Source organism: Cricetulus griseus, chromosome 3 (genome assembly GCF_003668045.3).
Source record: "Cricetulus griseus strain 17A/GY chromosome 3, alternate assembly CriGri-PICRH-1.0, whole genome shotgun sequence".
In the NCBI taxonomy this organism is placed as follows: domain Eukaryota; kingdom Metazoa; phylum Chordata; class Mammalia; order Rodentia; family Cricetidae; genus Cricetulus; species Cricetulus griseus.
The window spans coordinates 148,411,470-148,431,056 of NC_048596.1; the positions used below are offsets into that span (position 1 = coordinate 148,411,470).

At 39.4% G+C, this 19,587-nt stretch overlaps 1 protein-coding gene across 1 annotated transcript in view; it reads left to right on the forward strand.

Annotated features, from left to right (window-relative positions):
* Ano5 (anoctamin 5) overlaps positions 1-19,587 on the forward strand; it is a 65,544-nt gene that overhangs the window by 37,713 nt on the left and 8,244 nt on the right. The window contains exons 11-19 of the mRNA XM_035441657.1: positions 5,719-5,853; positions 6,546-6,651; positions 6,741-6,801; positions 8,204-8,355; positions 10,593-10,667; positions 12,532-12,754; positions 14,291-14,460; positions 15,429-15,526; positions 19,184-19,314. Of these exons, the coding sequence (XP_035297548.1) occupies positions 5,719-5,853; positions 6,546-6,651; positions 6,741-6,801; positions 8,204-8,355; positions 10,593-10,667; positions 12,532-12,754; positions 14,291-14,460; positions 15,429-15,526; positions 19,184-19,314 (1,151 nt within the window). The remainder of the gene's footprint in view (positions 1-5,718; positions 5,854-6,545; positions 6,652-6,740; positions 6,802-8,203; positions 8,356-10,592; positions 10,668-12,531; positions 12,755-14,290; positions 14,461-15,428; positions 15,527-19,183; positions 19,315-19,587) is intronic.

Genomic DNA, 19,587 nt, shown 5'->3' on the forward strand with positions numbered 1-19,587 from the left:
CCATTGGCGGGACTGCATGGCCAAACACTTGGTTAGCTTCTTACGAAGTTAAATGTGTTCTTTCTGAGTGATCAACCCATTCTACCCACAAGTATTTAACCAGGAAAAATGAAGCACCTGTCCACAGAGACATCATTTGACTATTCAAAGCCACTTGGCTGGAAAGACTCGGAACCATGAGACATCTAAGAACTGGTATTGTGTAAATAAGTGACATTTTTATACAGAAACACACTTAGCACCAGGTGAGAAACTTGCAAGTACTGTGCTGAAGGACAGGAGAAGACCCAGAAAGCTACACACTCGTGTTACTATTAAAACCATTCTTTTGGGAAGGGCAGAACTACAGGCCCTGGAGACAGAAGAGAGGCTGCCTAGAAGTGGGTGTCTGGGGAAAGATGCAGTTGCATGAGTGCAGGGCCTTTTTGAGCTGGTGGTGGTGTTCTGGGTGTGATTCAGGTTGTGCTTATACAAAGGCCTACATTTGAAACATGCTCAGTAACTGGGCTTCATGAATTATTAAAAAAAACAAAAAAAGACATCAAGTTTTTTGTGAGGCATGATGGGAGGGATATGGAGTCTAGAGGGAGAAGACAGGGGTTGCATTCATCATATTTCATTATGTTCATGTATGAAATTCTAAAGAATAAAGTAAAGACAAAATTTTAATTTTTTAAAATGAAATTATGTATTCTAATATATAAATGATATAAATGTATATTCAGACAAAACATTTTATTGCATATGCATTATATTACTGCAGTTTGTTTGACTTGAAATTATAAAAAGAAAGACACTTTTCTTAGGAGAGAACTAAAATAGAGAAAGATTCTGGCTGTGAAAAGAAAACACAGAGATGGAACAAGAAGGAAGCCAAAGACAAAAGAGGCCTGTTAAAAATGGGCCCACAAACACCGAGGATCTTCAAGACACTGGTATCAGGGGAAAGAGTCAGCCATGAGTTAGTGTGTTGGTTTGAATGAAAATGTCCCCAGTAGGCACACAAGGAATGGCACTATTAGGAGGTGTGGCCCTGTTGGAGGAGGTGTGGCCTTGTTGGTGGAAGTGTATCACTAGGAGTGGGCTTAGAGATTTCAAATGCTCAAGACAGGCTCAGTGTCTCTCTCTTTCTGTTACCTGCTAAGATGAAGAACTCTCAGCTCCCTGTCCAGCACCAGGTCTGCCTGTTTGCCACCACACCTCCCACCATGATGATAATGGACTATACCTCCGAATATAATCAAGCCCTAATTAAATTCTTGCCTTTAGAAGAGTTGTCATGGTCATGGTGTTTCTTCACAGCAATAGAAACCCTAACTAAGACAGTTAGAAAGCTGTCTTTAGGACAGAACTTCTGGGAACTAGTGGGTGACTGGGTATGGAGATAGGCCAAATAGAGAGGATTCAGATACATATTCCTCCTCTCGCAGATTACACACAACCCACGTGAACTCTGTACCGTGTCCAAGTATTTTTAAATTTCTTTTGGCAATTGGCAGTGATAATTTTTTCATATTCCATGAAAAATGCTAATACCAGCATTGCTGTCACAGGTATCTTCATCTACAGTTGCATGTGCTCTGTTGGCACTTTTTCCTTCCTTCCCAGTGTCACAGCTTCATGTAATTTCTCTGTAATGTGCCTGTTGTTCTTGTCCTGATGCTTAGAGATAAAATTGGACACCTCTACATACTAAATAACTTAGAATAAGTGGATCAGCAATGACTCTAATGGTATGTTCATAACACCATGGCAGTGGGATATCTGATCCTCAGATGCCAGTTCACTTACATGCAAAGGAGTTATTTTAGAACAAATATTGACTTTTGTTCATTGATTCCTCAAGGCTTTATTCCAATCAGTTCTGCCATAATTTCTCATATTGTTTCATCATGGACATAATAAATAGACCCCTTCATACACACCACAGACATTACTACTGAAACTTCTCTGTCCATAGAGGGTATATAGATGGTATGAGTTAGTGGTCTGGAATGTAAAATGAGCATCTTAAGAAATACCATATACAAATAAAAAAAAGAAATACAATATACATGCCAGTTTCATAAAAATACTTGAAAAAAGGAATGTTTATGTATTTGAGTCTTTTAAATATTTCTTGAATTTTTAGATTTTTGTCACAAATAAGGAAAAGGTTAATGTCATAATACTTAATGTTTAAATGGTATTTTAATTATCTATATTTTTACTATAGTAAAATGATGTGCCTTTTGCTTTCAATGCCATCAAAATAAAAAGTTTAGTGGTACCAGCCCTGGTGGCTCAGGTCTATAATCCTAGTTACTCAAGGGGCTAAGGTAGGGGGTCACAAGCCAAGGCCTACCTGAGGTACAGACTGACTCAGGGCCAGTCTGGGTGTGGTCCTGTGCCAAAATAACAACTGAAAGTGGAAGTGTGGCTCAGCACCTGAGAGCATATGCTGCTCTTCCAGAGGACACAAATTCAGTCTTAGCCCCCACACCTGAGTGGATACCGGGAACAATCACTGGTGACATCAGTTGAGGGCATCCAATGCCTGCTTCTGGCCTCTGTGAGCATTACACTCTGTGCATGTATACAGAGACACATACACACACATAATTCAAATTGAGAATAAAAATCACATAAAACAACAATGGAGCTGTGACTGTGGACAGGGAGTGTAAAGTTGGGATGAAGATTAGAAGGGAGGATTAAAATAATCAGAATGCGTATTGTACATGCCTGGGATTATCAAGAAACAAACAAATGAACAAAAGGATGGAGATAAGACGAGGGCCATGGCTGCAGCCTACTATACTCGCTTAGTATGCAAATTACACATACACAAAGTTTTGTTTGTTAGCCTGTGCTTTTAAGTATATTCACCAAATCCACAGTTTAGTAAAAAACACTTCCTATACTTCCTCATTTTATAAACAATAAATTTTCATTTCTTATATGACCCTATTTAGGAAATGGCTCAGCAATCTCCTACATTGAGACAATTTTAATAATAATTATAAGCCTACAGGCCTTTTATGTTTTTAATATGAAGAGATATTATTCTTGAAATTTGAATGGGAGATAAAAGTGGTCATTTTAAACTAGGCCCAAAAGTTGTCAGAGTAACCAACAGTGATCTGCTTTGAATAAAGGCCCACTCACTGAGAGGCAACCTATGTTCAACATTGTCTAAGTGGCCAAGAGCCTGAGACTAGATAGGTCATAAGCCTGGGGGAAAACTAAATACTACTTTTCTGTTGAAGGAACAAAGCAATAAAACGATTCCTAATGGCATTCTGCTATACTCATAGATCAGTGTCTTACTCTGCCATCACCAGAGAAGCTTCCTTCTGCAGTAGATGGAACAAATAGAGAAATTCGCAACTGCACAATGTGAGAGACCTTGAAACACTCAGTTCCAAATGGGATGTCTCCATCAAATCCCTCCCCTCAACTCTGTGGAGAAGGCAAACAGACTTTAAGAGCCAGAAGGGGTGGAGGACACCAAGGAAACAAAGCCTTCTAAAAACAGCAAGACCAATGCACATTATGAATTCACAGAGATGACAGCAGCCTGCAGAGGGCCTGCCTGCACAGGGCTGCCCCAGATAAGGTCCAAGGTTTGAGAGGAGGCACAAGCTCCCATTTCAAACTTACAAGTTATATCCAATTGATAACTACTCACAAAGAAAAAAATAGCCAACACAAAATGAGCTCTATGGAATCTTGGGAGGATTTTTAGTCTCACAGTGTTTTGACAGCATTTTTTATTGTTTTATCTTTATTAATTTATTTTTATGGCACAGGTCTTTTGTTTATATTTTATGGTTTCAGATCTTGTATGAGTTTTCTGTGTGTGTGTGTGAATGTGTGTGTGTCAGTGTCTGTGCTTCTTGTGTTTTTCTTTGGGTCTTTTGGTTTCTGTTTGTTTTCTCTTATTCTGGTTTGTGTTTATCTTACTGTTATTTAGGCACCTGTTTATGTTCTAAATGAGAGAAAGAAAAGGTGTGTATTTGGGTGGGTAGGGAGGTGGGGAGGATCTTGAAGGAGTTGGGGGAGGAGAACCATAATCAAAATATAGTAATGGAAAAATCTATTTCCAATAAAAGAAAAAAGGCAAGGAAAAACACAAAAATCTAGTTTTTCAGACATCCAGTTTCCTCATGAATTCCTGAGAATTCTTGTGCCTGTGGCGGGTATACTCACTGAACTTCCTAAAATGGATTCTGTGAGCTTTAATACTGCGGAAGGAAAGCAAATAGACTATGTTTAAAAAATAAATATTTAGTACTTAAATACAGTACAGGCATCCATTGCAATCCCAGCATGGGGGAGGCAGAAGTAGGGGCTTGGCTGAGAATCCAAGGCTAGCCTAGGCTAAAGAGTGAGATTCTCAAAAAGGAAAGACAGAAAGTGTCACCGGCGCCAGCGCCAGTGACCAAAGAACCAGACCAGGCGAGAGTCTGTGGATTAAGGACACAACTCCTGGTCATTTGGTAGAAGGGAATGTCATCGGTTTATTGGAGCAGCAGTTTATATACAAGAGGAGATGGAAAAACACCACCTGCTAGCATAATGCACTCCCACGCCCTATCATAAACAAGGGAACCACAACTCCCGCCCACTGCCAACGAAACAAGAAGGGGATGGGGACAGGGCATAATGTTCAGAACAGGATGTTGATACTAGTAGGCAAGGCAAGGAAAACAGGAGGTACCTGTGGTTATGCTGGAAAACAACTCACAGAGAACCCGTGGGGGCTGGGTCCCAACAAGAAAGAAAAAGAATATTAGTGTCTTTTGGTGATCTTGGCATTGTGCAGTATTATAGAAATTTCTTTATTCTTTAGTAAAATTTCCAAGAGATGCAGGGTCATTCACATTTACTTTGGGGAAGTGTCCATAGCAGATTGTTTAGGGAACGTGACAGACAGCAATGTGGAAAAAATTAAAAGCAAAACTGCAAAAATATATATCAGCATTGAAAAGAAAATGCAACACACAGAGAGACACCTATTTAATTAGAAAGGTTTCAAAAGCTGAAGAATCAGTGCGGGGCATGAGAAATCTATTTAAAATCTGCTGAAAATGGTCTCTGTGGGAGGTGACATTTATGTCCCTCTTGCTCACTCACTGTTGTCCCCTCGCAGGGCAAACTTAGAAACCGCAGGTCACTATCTGTAGTTCTCCAAGCTATTCAGGGACCCTCAGAGCAGTCACATCTGTGGGAAGGTCATGAACCTGGTGACGAGTTCTCTGAGGCAGGGAGGGTTGTTTGAAGGTCTCTGAGGGTGAACTCAGCTAAACCTGGCTGTGAGTACAAGCAGGTAGTCCGAACGACACTGTAAGCTTCTACACTCTGCGAAGCGAGGGCCGAAGGCACACCTGCCATCAGAGCATCCACTTCAACTGGAGAAAGAAGCAAGACAATGATCGTTCAGGCAGATTGTGTCTGCCACTCTAACTTGTCAGTTGCTACAGGTTACATTTCTTTGTTTAATAATTTATAATATGTTTGTTTAATATTTAATGACTTACTTAAAACACATGGAAACTTTAAAATTCACGAGTTCTCAATATGGTATTTAAAATTTAAATTCTAGCCTCATGGCTTCCTTTTTCCATGGGCTAATGCTTTTAAGCTCTACAACTATAAACTTTGCCTGCCCGAATGGAGTCGGTGCACCTGACCCACAGTTTTCTTCCAGCCTCTGATCTTGACTCTCTTTCACAGGGATTATTATGGAGAAAAAATCGGAATCTATTTTGTGTTTCTTGGGTATTACACAGAAATGCTGTTGATTGCGGCTCTTGTTGGCTTAGCCTGTTTCATCTATGGCTTGTTATCAATGGAAAATAACCAAACTAGGTGAGCACAAGAGACTGGCACAAATAGAGACTGCTGTGGTCTAAGCTTCTGCAGTCTCCTTACTTTTCCATTTACCTCCAAATGCTTCCTTGTGGTAGCAGGCAGTGTTTTCAAAGCAGATACACATGTAATGTTTCCCCTTGAAGAGGGCTTTGTGAAAACTGCCTTTTTGTTGTTGTTAGGTTTTAATTTCATTTATTTTAACTCCATTCATTCTTTTCTTTGTTTGAGAATTTCATAATGCATACATTGTGTTTTAAGCAAATCCACCCCTGCCCCCTCAATTCCTCCTCCATTTTCCTTCCCGATTTCCTGCATTCACTTTTAAACCCGAGTCCACTTGGTGTTGCCCTCATGTGCATGCATGGAGCACTATGTACTGGAGCATGTGGTCTCACTCTCAGTACCCCAGCACCAGCCATCAATTGTCAGCAGCTCTTCCACTAAGAGTAGGACCTCATGACCCCTCATTCCCTATCCGGCTCAACCCTGCTCAGGTTTTCTACATCAAATGTTTTAAAAATGTAGTCTAAGAAATCTGTTCTGTAGACTATGATTTATGCCACTATAGAAACATTTGTTTTTTTGTCCCCACTTTTGTTGTGAGTGGACACTCATTAAACAGTCTGGTGAGAGCTGCTTAAATTGTCCACTCCAAACTGCATTGCTTTTTATCTGACTTCTCTGGGTAGCATGGAAATCTGTGACCCTAACATCGGAGGTCAGATGATCATGTGTCCACTTTGTGATGAAGTGTGCGATTACTGGAGACTGAACACTACGTGCTTGCATTCAAAGGTAAGTGTGCCATATGGTGGGACAGAGCTTCCTTCCTATGGTGATGTGTTTCATATTAAGTGGCTTTTATGATGGTATTGCTTTTACAGTTCTCCCATCTGTTTGATAATGAGTCAACCGTGTTCTTTGCAATCTTCATGGGGATCTGGGGTGAGTACAAAGTCTCCTCCAACTTAATTTTCTTTGTATTTTCACTATTGATGAATTTAACACATTTTGTCTAATCTGCTGTGTAATTTGGGTAACTGACTGTTTTCTTTTTACCACTGGAAATGGCTCTGGAATAAACTTTTCTGAAATAAGATCTCTTAAAGTGCAGGCTGCTTTGAGCTCTCAGTGTAACTGAGGATGGCCTTGATCCTCCTGCCTCTGCCTCCTAAATTCTGGCATTACTACTGTGCACTATGACACAGAGTCTATGTGCTCCTGGGCATGGAACCCAGGGATTTGTGCATTTTAGGCCAGCACTCTACCTTTGAGGTATATCCCCAGCTTCTGGAACAAATATCTTTATGTATTTAAATATAAACCTTCTAAGAGTAATACTTAGTATGTGAATTTATGGGGAAATTTGTATTTACAACATGAAAGCTTTACTATATGCTTACATGACTTACATAAAATTGGACTTTTATGCACATTCTGACCTTAAATTTTAACACTGAAGATGCAGCTTGATGGATTGGGTGTCATCTTCTTACACTTCTCATTTGTGGTTATTTGATCACAAGTATTTCTGATATTTGATATTGGACTTTCTTGGCACTGGAAGTATTTTTTAAAATATGAATTTATTTCATATATATATATATATATATATATATATATATATATATATATATTGTATCAACTCTTTATGCCAGAAGAGGACATCAGATCCCACTATAGATGGTTATCAGCCACCATGTGGTTGCTGGCAATTGAACTCATATATTTAAGATATTTCTACACTCATCAAATACTGTTTATAAAATTTATACCAGTTGTTAGTGTTTGACTAATGTCAAGATGAAATATTATAACAGTATTTCAGTGAGGAAGCAGTGTAGATGATCTGGAAATTTATAGCTTTAACTACTAAGAAATTAACTTGAATTTCCATAATGAATAATTTGTTATTACTTAGTGTCACACCAAAAGTAGTCATTGATAAAAACCATCATCAAAAACCCACCAAAGATGGTCAACATTTCCAACTGACATGTGAAGTGCTTTGCAAACAAAATAATTAAAAGCAGAAGTGAAAGTTTCTTTTTTAAAGATGTATTTTTATTATTTTCAATTGTGTGTGCAAACATGCACATACACATGCATGTCATAGGTGCACATTGGCTACCCAATGAGGCATGACAGCATTGGATATCCTGGAGCTGGAGTTAAAGGTGGTTATAAGCCCCAAGATGTGAATGCTGGGGATGGAGCTCAGATATTCTGTTAGAACAACAGGCCCTCTAAACTGTAAGCTACCCCTCCATCCCCGAGGGTTGCTGTCCTGCAGCTTTTGTTTGTCCATCTACTGATGGCCCCACCCTGATGCTTTCTTCTACTGTAGTCACACTGTTTCTGGAGTTCTGGAAACAGCGACAAGCCAGGCTTGAGTATGAGTGGGATCTGGTGGACTTTGAAGAAGAACAGCAGCAGCTCCAGCTGCGGCCTGAGTTTGAAGCCATGTGTAAACTGAAGAAGATGAATCCTGTGACGAAGGTACAGTAGACATGGATTAGGAGTTTGCTTTAGGCAACCCTCTGCTATCGGCTGCCCTGGAATGGTCATGTCCCATCAATATACAAGTTAATCAATAAGATCCTATTTTTCCTCATGTACACATAGTCATATATATGAAAAATTTCAAACATATTTACAAATAGAAAGCTATAGTTCAGCCCATGGGTGGACCTGCTACTCAACATTGCATTTTCACGCCAGAGACAGCATTTTTTCGTACATATCCACACACCCTCCTGCTACTAGATTATTTTTAAAGCAAATCCAATGCATCAGAATATGAAATATGTAATTCTACTACAAGGTGAGAAGAAGTAAAATGGAAGCTAGTGTATATGGAAATGAGTTAATGTGTTAAACTCAAACAGTAGTTGTTTTAAGACAGTGGATTTAAGAGTGAAGTTTTATTTGACTGAATTTCTCTTTCCATGGTGCTTTTACATAGATTGTTGATGGGAAAGTCACTCCACTGGAAGTGAGAAGAGTCTAAGTTTTCATATCTTCAACCATCAAACTGTCTGTGTGTCCTTGATTAAGGCATCGACTTCCTGCAACCTCCCTATTCTCATTTGAAAGTGGAATATGCTTTGCCTTCAGAGGGCAGACTGTTAGCTTCACAGGCTGGGAGTTGTTATGTGCTCTGAGAAAGAGTGTGCTACACTTCAAGTTCTATGTCTTCTGTAGAATCCTGTACTTTCTTGATAGCACCATTTCAGTACAACTCCCAAGATTCTTTTCACAGTTTAGAAATAAGCCAATATCTCTTAAATTTAATTGAAATATCATAAAATGTGCAGCATGTTTAATACCTACTTAATCTGGGTGTTGTGTGAGTTAATTTTTCTTGTTGTTGTGATAAAATACCATTGGCAAAAGTAACCTATAGAAAAGAGAGTTTAGTTTTTGCTTAGGTTACAAAGGGAACATCCATAAAGTCAGGAAAGGAAATGCTCAATGCTCAGCAGCTGAAGCAGGAATCCAAGAATTACACCCACACACAGGAAGTGGCGGGGTGGAGGGAGAGAGAGGATGGACTAGCCTTTAGATGCTCAAAGCCCTCTCATGGTGATGTACTTCCTCCTGCAAGACTATACCCCCTAAAGGTTCCATAACTACCCTAAACCGTTCCACCAGCTGGAGAATAAGTGTTCAAATGTTTGAGCTTATGGGGAACATTTCTTTCTTAAGCCAGAAGAGGTGTTAAGAAAATACATTGGATAAAATAATGACATGAGATGACGTGTATTTGTTTGTTCATAGTAGAAAAAGACAACAGAGGCATGCCACTTGGTTTCACCAACATAAAAGATGGGCTGAGTCTTTACATTTGGCCTTTATGGCAAGTAATATGTAGATTCTCCATGATTCTCTTATTTTGTTTAGCTCTAACAGACACAAAGTGACAAGACAGGAATTTTTCATTTCTGGTAATAGATTTTAGTGTTTAAGCAGAAATCTCACATGTGGGTCTGTATCAATGGCACATGTGTGTGGATACACACATACACACACAATGGGCACTAGCACACATACATTGGGTGTACACAGGGCCAGTGCAAAGGATCCCATGTGCACACATGTGTGCAAAGCCTGCATATCCATAGAGCTCTTAGAAGGCTTCTTAGCCCAGGGAATGTTCTGTAACTCTTGGTCCAATTTGAAAATCCATAAGCGTGTAATTTTACATTTTGTATAATTCTATGGTTTGCATATTTCCTGACAGATCTTCTTTACTTTATAGCAATCTTTGTAAATAAAAATCCATGTTTGACTGTAGCTCAGAATGTCAGTGGATCCAGTTAATATTTTGTATATTAAAGGTTGTGAAGACTCAGGGAGAAGAGCCTGACCTGCTGAGTTTTGGGTAATAACACAGGAACTTCATAAGCTATAAAACAAGTAGCAAACATTCCACCTGGAATTAAATTGTACCTTAGCATACATTGGTTTGGACATTGTCTCTGTGAGACCCTGGAGGCCACTGTAACCCAACACTTAGGAAGCAGGCTGTCTCAATCAAGTCTCTCAGCTCAGGTGGAATGTCACTTTGGGGTCTTATGGCCTTCTCTTCAAGGGAAGGAGATACTTTCCATGAGCTAAGTAATGAGAGGGCCCTTTGTGAGGTCTCTACCTTCAGCATACTCATTGACTGTTCTACTGTCATTTGGATTCCCAACTGTGAGGATGAAGTGTGACTTATCTCTCCAATATTACAGGAGATGGAGCCATACATGCCTCTGTGCCATCGCATACCATGGTACTTTGTGTCAGGGACCACAGTGACCTTTGGGGTAAGCACCATTTTGCAATCTTTTACCATTTCTTTGTAACACAATCCTCGATGAACCACAGTATCTCCATAACTCTGTCTGCATCAGGCTTTTGGATCATTCCTGCAATGCCCCATTCTTCCTACATTGGCTACACCTCTTATACAAAGCATGCCATAATTTAAATAGATTTTCCCCCAAACTGAAATTTGTAAAAAGTTGTGGGGGGAGAGTCCAGATTTCACAGCCTGTTCCTGTCTGTCTCATTGACTGATACCTTGAAACCAAAGCAAAACATTATATTCATCTTCATTGCAGTCTCTGGTTAATGTTATCAACATCATTCATTTCCTTAAAGTATCTACACATTTGACCAAGAATTAAACATCCTTTTCTTGTTGAAATAAACAGAATAAAATCCGAAGAAGACAAATCTGTGAGAGGGAGTTGGTTTCTCTCAATATCTATAGCTAATACCTTTATCCTCACCATGATTCCTTTCCTTTCTAAATTTGTGAACTTGTCTCAGTTGGAAGAGGGATGAAGATGTTAGCCTCTGAGAGAATTTCATATTGAGGTGTAAAGAAATTAACTATTTTAGACTAGAGTTTAACTTCTCCTGTGTGTATGTGTGTATATATGTACACTGTACAGTTTTAACAGTTCTTATTAAAATATTTGTATATCTTTAAATAGTTAGCTGAAATATGTTTCCTTAGCTTACATAGGAACTTTAAAAGAAAAAGACAAATGAAGGAGAAACAAATAACGACCTTGGGATCAATTCTGAGAAACGAACTTGGAAGCACAGTCCCAGAATTGTTGTTTTGTTCTCATTTTCTCCTTATCACACAATGTGATTTGCTTCCTCAACTTTGAAGTTTTCCAGTCATTGAATTGATATAGAGACATAGTGCTTGGCAATATACAATGTATACAAAATTGTTGTGGGAACTACATAACCAAAGCCTAGATCATATTTTGGCAAATTTTTCCTGAAGGGGAATTCATTCATGGCTACAAAATCTCTGGTTCAGGATTATGTTTTATTTTCTTTAGAACATTAAAAATTAGTCTGTATTGGTAGAGATAATATAGATAGATAGATGATAGATAGATAGATAGATAGATAGATAGATAGATAGATGTTGGATGGATGATGGATAGATAAATGGATGGATGAAGGGTTCATTGATGATAGACAGACAGGCAGCAAGGAAAATAGACAGACAGAAGATAAATGATAAGCTTATCTCAAGAGCCACATCAAAACATACCAAGCCAGAGTAAGGATTCAGAAATAAGGCTGTCATTAGCAAACACTGATAAAATGAATTACAAAGTTGTAATAGTCCCCTCTCATATTGCTATGATAAAATAACTGGCAAGAATCAACTAAAAGGAAAGTGAGTTTAATTTGGTTCACAGTTCAAGGACACAGTTCATCATGGCAGAGAATGCATGGCAATGGCTACTTGAGGCAGCTGGTCACATTGCTTTCAGGGTCACAAAGAAAAGAGAGAGAAATGCCAGCCAGTACTCAGCTCACTTTCCCCCTTTTATCCTGTCCAGATCCTAGGCCTATGGAGTGGCATCACTCCCAGTTAAGATGGCTCTTCTGTTTCAATTAACATAATCTGAATAACTCACTTAGATGTGTCTTCTGTCGAATTGACCATGTTTGACATCACAGTGGGTAATGGTTTTTCCCTATTTCATGCTTAACCCATAGCCAACAAATGATTTCTCTTTAAGCCTTCTTTCTACCTTGTGGTATTTTATCTGATGCCTCTATGGTAAGAGGGGTTGCTTTGCCTATGCAGCTGCTGAGCTTATAACTGAATGGGCAAACAGTACATCCAGTGGCTCTCGGTTTTCCCCTCAGATGGGTCTCCTCCTCAGCAGCATGGTGTCCATCATTGTGTATCGCCTGTCAGTCTTTGCCACCTTTGCCAGCTTCATGGAGAGTGAAGCCACCTTACAGAATGTAAAGAGCTTCTTCACCCCCCAGCTGGCCACCAATCTCTCTGGATCATGTCTGAATTGTATTGCCATCTTGATCTTGAATTTTTTTTATGAGAGGATATCTGCCTGGATTACAAAAATGGGTAAGCTGGCCAAATTATGAGAGTGAGGTAAACAAAGATTTCAGCCAATACTGCACATCCATTTTTGGGCCCCCTCACAGGGAATTGGCATCCGAAGAGTACAATTTTTAGCCTGCTTTGTTCTCTGAGCAGATCCACACTTGATTTTTAGTAATTCCTTAAGATCCACACTCAGTCATTTCACAATGGAGGGAAAAACTCTAAAAAGACTCCAGGACTCCTTGGGCCATTTTGAGGGCTCTTATCTCAGTATTCCCAGGGTACTAAAACCATGGGATGATCTAGTTTTACATGTTATGTTTCTGGAAGGTATTTGTTTCTGGAAATCATTCTGAGATAGAAAAAAAATAACAAAAACAAACAGAACACCAGCCCCTCCTGAGCATGGTGCCTCTCTGTCTAAGTGGCATCTGTTACACCCTAGATTATGTTCTTGCTAAGTTTTCAAATTTTTCCTGAAATGGAAAGTGATGGGATCATGGGTAAAGCAAGGACCTGAGCAAGGAATACTGCAAAGAGCACATGTGCTTCTGTTGCTATCTGGACCCATTAGAGATAGACAAGCCTAGCCCCTTAGCTAGCAGTCAAGGGCATCCCTTCTCATGGCTCCACACAAGGGCAAGCACCAGGCAAGCACTGCTTGGGAACAACCCTTGCATCATTTTCAAATTTTGAGTTCTCACTCAAGTCTCCTTTTTTTCTGGGCAATAGTGAGCAAATCACAGCAGATAAAATGTTCTGAAAGACACCATCAAGTCATGGCTTTCTTCAGTGGAAACTATCCCTGAGCTTCTCTCTGAGATGTTTTTAATAAATTCAACCGAGCTTCACCAAAATGGAAGTTGTCTGTGTCCTTGGAATATTTTGTTCTACTCCTGAAAGTGTCATGGGAATGTCTAGGTCAGCTGTTCTAATAGGAAATTGCCCATTCTTGAAAGAAAGTGTGTTCCCTTACTCTCTGCACTCCTCGCAATTCTCTAACAGACTTTGAAGAGAAGTTAATACTTCTTATCTTTAGAATTTGTTAATTTACAAACCATGACTGCATTTTAATTAAGGAAAGAGCAAGCATATATTATCTCTGCCAGCATTTTCGGGTACAGTTTAGTTCAAGAGAAGGAAAGTACAATGGAGTTAGAAACCTTCCCAGCCCTAGCCATAAGCTTACCTGGTTTACACCAACTTGACAACAGGTGAAGGAGAGAGAAGCAAGATGGGATTTTTGTAGTGTCTAGCAGTGATGGTGAGGGGCACTTCCCATCTTGTAGGGATTCAAACTCCACATTCAGACTCTATTACACATAGAGAAATCCCCACCCTTGAAATGTAGTGACTGCTTCCTAGACTCTCCCAGCCATGGGATGAACACAACATGACCAACAAGAAGCCAGCACAAACACACAGCTCCTCAACATTGGTCGCCTGAGTCAGAACAAGGAGCATGTTCACACACTTTGAGACGGCATGCCTAGATAGCTACTTATAAGTACAGCATTCAGGGAAAGAGCATTTATCCTTGGTGGTTTCTATTGGCAGAAATCCCTCGAACTTACCAGGAGTATGAGAGCAGTCTCACTCTGAAGATGTTTCTCTTCCAGTTTGTGAACTATTACTCAGCTTGCTTTTACGTGGCCTTCTTTAAAGGGAAGCTCGTGGGCTATCCTGGGAAGTACACATATATGTTTAACTTATGGAGAAGTGAAGAGGTAAGGACTCTCTTCCAGCTCAGATCTGTGTTCTCAGATAATCAAGGCATGCCTTTCTCCCTAGCACTATCACAGACATTGTCAAGGTGTAGAAGTCCAGACACACCCTCTGATCAATCTTATCATCTGTTAGATTTTTTTAGTTTCCTGTGAGCAAGAATTTTTATGGGGCCTGTCTTGTTTTGTTTGCTGTTGCTATGATAAAATACCCTGGCAAATGCAACTTATGGGAGAAAGGACTTATTTCCTCTCACCATTCAAGCATATCATGGCAGGAAAGTCAATGCAGCAGGAACTTGAAGCAGCTGTTTACATGGCATCCAGTCAGGAATCAGAAAGCAATGACTGCCTGTGTGGCTACTCAAACCCTTTCTCCATTTACACAGTCCAGGATCCCACCTAGAGAATGGTGCCACCCATAGTGGGCAGGTTTTCCCACTTTAATTACTCTAATAGAAATGGTCCTCCATATACATGTCCGAAGGCTCATTACCCAAATGATTCCACTACATTCTAACAGGATGACAATTGACACTAGCTATCAAAGATCCTATGGTCTGGCAGTAAAATATAGAGTATGGGGAACAGAGCTTTTATTCTTGAAAGCATCCTGCAAAGGGTCAAGAGTCAAGAAAGTGCTCTTCCATGGCCTGATACACATGACCAAATGTTTACAAACTGATCACATTAAAATTATACCACCTTTTAGTCTTTGCACAGACATCAAGATTAATTTTCTAAGACTCGAATTCTTTATTTACATTGAGACCCTGAAATGGGTTTGATGTAGTTACCCCGGTACTAGTCCATGGTCTATGCAACTGAATGGCTCCTGAATCCCATCATTGCCTCTCCCGACCATATTGTAATCCCTTACTATACCTTTTTGAGTTTCTGATATTCTAGACGTTGCAAAATTCTGTTTCTCCTCTTCTATCTCTGTTTTCTCCTCTACTGTTTCTGAACAGTGTGATCCTGCAGGTTGTCTGGTAGAGCTGACAACCCAGCTAACTATCATCATGATTGCGAAACAACTTTTTGGAAACATCCATGAAGCCTTCCAACCGTATGTATGACTTACACTTTGCATCTTTGATTTAAATAGCAATTCAAGAAGCTGGGTGTATATATTTTTTTACTGTCATTGTATCTTTGTCAAAAAATGTCTATGCAAACAGGAACAATTTATGTTTAATGAACAGAGCAGAATGCCTCTGGTAATAGAGGCTTTTGTTGTATTTTTTTAATTGCATGGCCAGCCAAGCTTTTCTTCCAGGCCAGGCAGTGGTACATGCCTTTAATCATAGCACTTGGAAGGCAGAGACAGGCATATCCCTGGGTTCAAGGTCAACCTAGTCTACATAGTGAGTTCCAGGATAGCCCTGCTACACAGAGAAAGCTTATCTCAAAAACAAACAATAACAACAACAACAAAGCTTTCCTTCCTTAGTTTTATTTTCAACTGACAAATAACTATTATGTATACTCACTTGAATGTACATATTTACTGACTGCAATGTGATGTTTCAGTACAGGCTTTTTTGTGTGTTTTTGAGATAGGGTTTCCCCATGTAGCTCTGGCTGGTCTGGAACTCATAACTCACAGAGATCTGTCAGCCTCTGCTTTCTGCAATGTTGGGATTAAAAGCATGAGCCTCACACCCTGTAGTGCTTTTAAGTGAATATTTCTGCTATTAAGTGCAACTGTAAATATTTAACTGGGGAAATCAATATATTAGATTCCCAGTAGGATAAAATTTATGTTGATTCTTTGAGAATTTCATGCCTGCATATTCTGTACTTTAATCCTGCTCAGTCCCCTCTTCTTCCTAACTTCTCTATCCACTACTCTTCATCTCCCCACAACTTCCCACTTCCTGTTCTTTCACTTTTCTTTTGCTGTGGTACACTGAGTTCAGTTTATACTGTGCATATACTCACTGGTGTATAGCCACTCACTAGAGGATGCTCAACCTACCAGAGGCCAAAGCTTTAAAGAAAACTGACTCTCCCTCCCCAGAAGTCATCAACTTTCAATAACTATTTATCCATTGGTGGGGGCTTACCACCCCACCCCCCAAAAAACACACTTCTCTGTGCTGGAATGTTGAGTGTCTCAATCTTTCGTGCAACAGCCCCAGCTGCAAGTCCATGAGTACAACAGTCCTGTCACGTTCAGAAGATACTATTTCTCCCTCACCCAGTCCTTCTAACCTCTGTTGTTTACAGTCGTCCAGCCCCCTCTTCTGAGATGGTACCTGAGCTTTGGGATGTTACATATAATTGTTACTATTACTAAACGTTGAACCTTTTCCTTTTTAATCCTTGTGTTATGCTGTGTACACACACACACACACACACACACACACACACACACACACACACACACACATATATGAGCTAAAATACCAGCTGATTTCACACACAGAGGAGCATTTCCATCAATGAAAGAGAAAGGAATAGTGCAATTGTGCGTTATTCAATTTTCATGAGTTTGTAGGTTTTCTGCTATTTGTGGTGGTGTTGAATACTAACTTTAAAGGGTGGTGATCTGATAAGATACAGGGGCTTATTTCAATTTTTTGTATCTGTGGAGGTTTGCTATGTTGCCAAGTATGTGGTCAATTTTAGAAAAGGTTCCATTTGGCAAGAGAAGGTATATTCTTTTGTGTTTGGGTGGAATGTTCTATAGATGTCTGTTAATCCCAATTGGGTCATAACTTCTGTTAGATCCCTTGTTTCTTTGTTAAGTTTCTGTCTGATTGTCCTGTCTAGTGGTGAAAGTGGAGTATTGAAGTCTCCTGCTATAAATGTGTGGGGATTTATGTATGCCTTGAGCTTTAGTAATGTTTCTTTTACAAATGTGGGTGCCTTTGTATTTGGGGCATAGATATTCAGGATTGAGACTTCATCTCGATGGACTTTTCCTGTGACAAGTATAAATGCCCTTCTTCATTTCTTTTGATTGATTTTAGTTTGAAGTCTAATTTGTTAGATATTAGTATTGCTACACCAGCTTGTTTCTTGGGTCCATTTGATTGGAAAATCTTTTCCCAACCCTTTACTCTGACGTAACACCTGTCTTTTAAGTTGAGGTGTATTTCTTGTGTACAGCAGAAGGATGGATTCTGTCTTTGTATCCATTCGGTAAGCCTGTATCTTTTTATAGGAAGGTTAAGACCACTGACATTGAGGGATATTAATGTCCATTGATTGTTGGTTCTTGTTTGTTTTGGATTTATTGGTGGTAGTGTCATTGTGTGTGGATTTTGCCCTCCTGTTTCTTTTCCTGTTTGGTAAAGTTTGATTATCTATTACCTATATTTTGTGAGTGTAGTTATCTTCATTGGGTTGGAGTTTTCCTTCCAGAACTTTCTGTAGGGCTGGATTTGTGGATATGTATTGTTTAAATATGGTTTTGTCATGGAATATCTTTTTTCTCCATCTATAGTGATTGAAAGCTTTGCTGGGTACAGTAGTCTGAGTTGGCATCCATGTTCCCTTAGTGTTTGTAGTACATCTATCTAGGACCTTCTGGCTTTCAAAGTTTCCATTGAGAAGTGAGGTGTAATTCTGATAGGTCTGCCTTTATATGTTACTTGGCCTTTTCGTTTGATGCTCTTAATATTTTCTCTTTATTCTGTAAATGGTATTTTGATTATTATGTGGCAAGGAACTTCTTTTTGTGGTCCAGTCTATTGGTGTTCTGTAAGCTTCTTGTACTTTCATAGGCATATCCTTCTGTAGGTTGGGGGAGTTTTCTTCTATGATTTTGTTGAATATGTTTTCTGTACCTTTGAGTTGTATTTCTTCACCTTCTTCTATACCTATTATTCTTAGGTTCGGTGTGCTTGTTCATGTAGTCTGATGCCTTCCCTACCTTGCTGCTTCTCTCTCTCTCTCTCTCTCTCTCTCTCTCTCTCTCTCTCTCTCTTCTCTCTCTCTCTCTCTCTTTCAGTGACACTTCAAAAGCTTTAGCTCCCGAGTCTTCTTTGTTTCCTTCTTTTTTGAGTATATGTTCAGAGAATATTTTGTCCTATCATAAGTCTTAACTTTTTGTTTTATTTTTCTTCCACAGACACAGTCTGTTTTATAATCTTAGTGCTTTGTATTTCATTTATTTTTTATTCATGCTATTCACTTGAATATGATCATGCACTTTCTCACTTCAGTTTTTATTCCAAATGTCTTTATACCAATGAGGAATCTACCTGTATCTTATATGCTTCACCCAGACTGAGCTAACACCAATTCCATCGCTGATTATCTCTTAGAAGTAGACCAGAAGGGATTTGATAACACACACTATTGTGTTTGACATTAAATATACCAGCATTTGTAGTATTATTGCATTTACTTAGATAGGCCTCTGCTTTTCCTTTCAAGTATATTTTATATTATACTCGATTTCTCACTTCTGCAAATGTTTACTGAGCATTGCAGAGGTGCGGGGTTTGGCTGTTGCCCTGACCACCTCCTTCGCATGCTCCATCAACCTGCCTGTCTCTGAGTGAGTGCTCTACTAAGCAGCAGGTAAAGGCAGAGCTGCCCGACTTCTCCCCACCTCCATATGTGGCAAAAACAGGTTTTCACCTGGATTTCATCTCCTATTATGCTAGCTTAAGGTGTGTAGCCTCTCTTTCTGACAGTTTCAAGACTTGGATTTGGCATACTGGCTCTCTTACTTCTGTCTTCAAGTGTCAACTTTTACCATTTCTTACAGCTTAATTTTTAATTGGTGGAGACGCCGAAAATCCCGAACCAACTCTGAGAAACTATACAGTCGCTGGGAGCAAGATAATGACCTTCAGGTTTTTGGACAACTTGGGCTATTCTATGAGTACTTGGAAACAGGTAATTTGTAATCACGATTCTGTGGCAGCAATAACAGTAATAAAATGGATAGTTTTCAGGTCTTGCAATTTCTTTCTGTTTTATTTACAGTAGATGTTTGAATTACCGAATGAAAAAATAGAATGGATGGATAGATGATGGATATATGGATAGATGGCAGATGGATAGATGATGATAGACATGAATAGTGGCAGATGGATTGGTAGGTGGGTTATTCATGTGTAGATGAATGGTGGATAGGCAGATGAATGGATAGGCATATAGATTAATAAA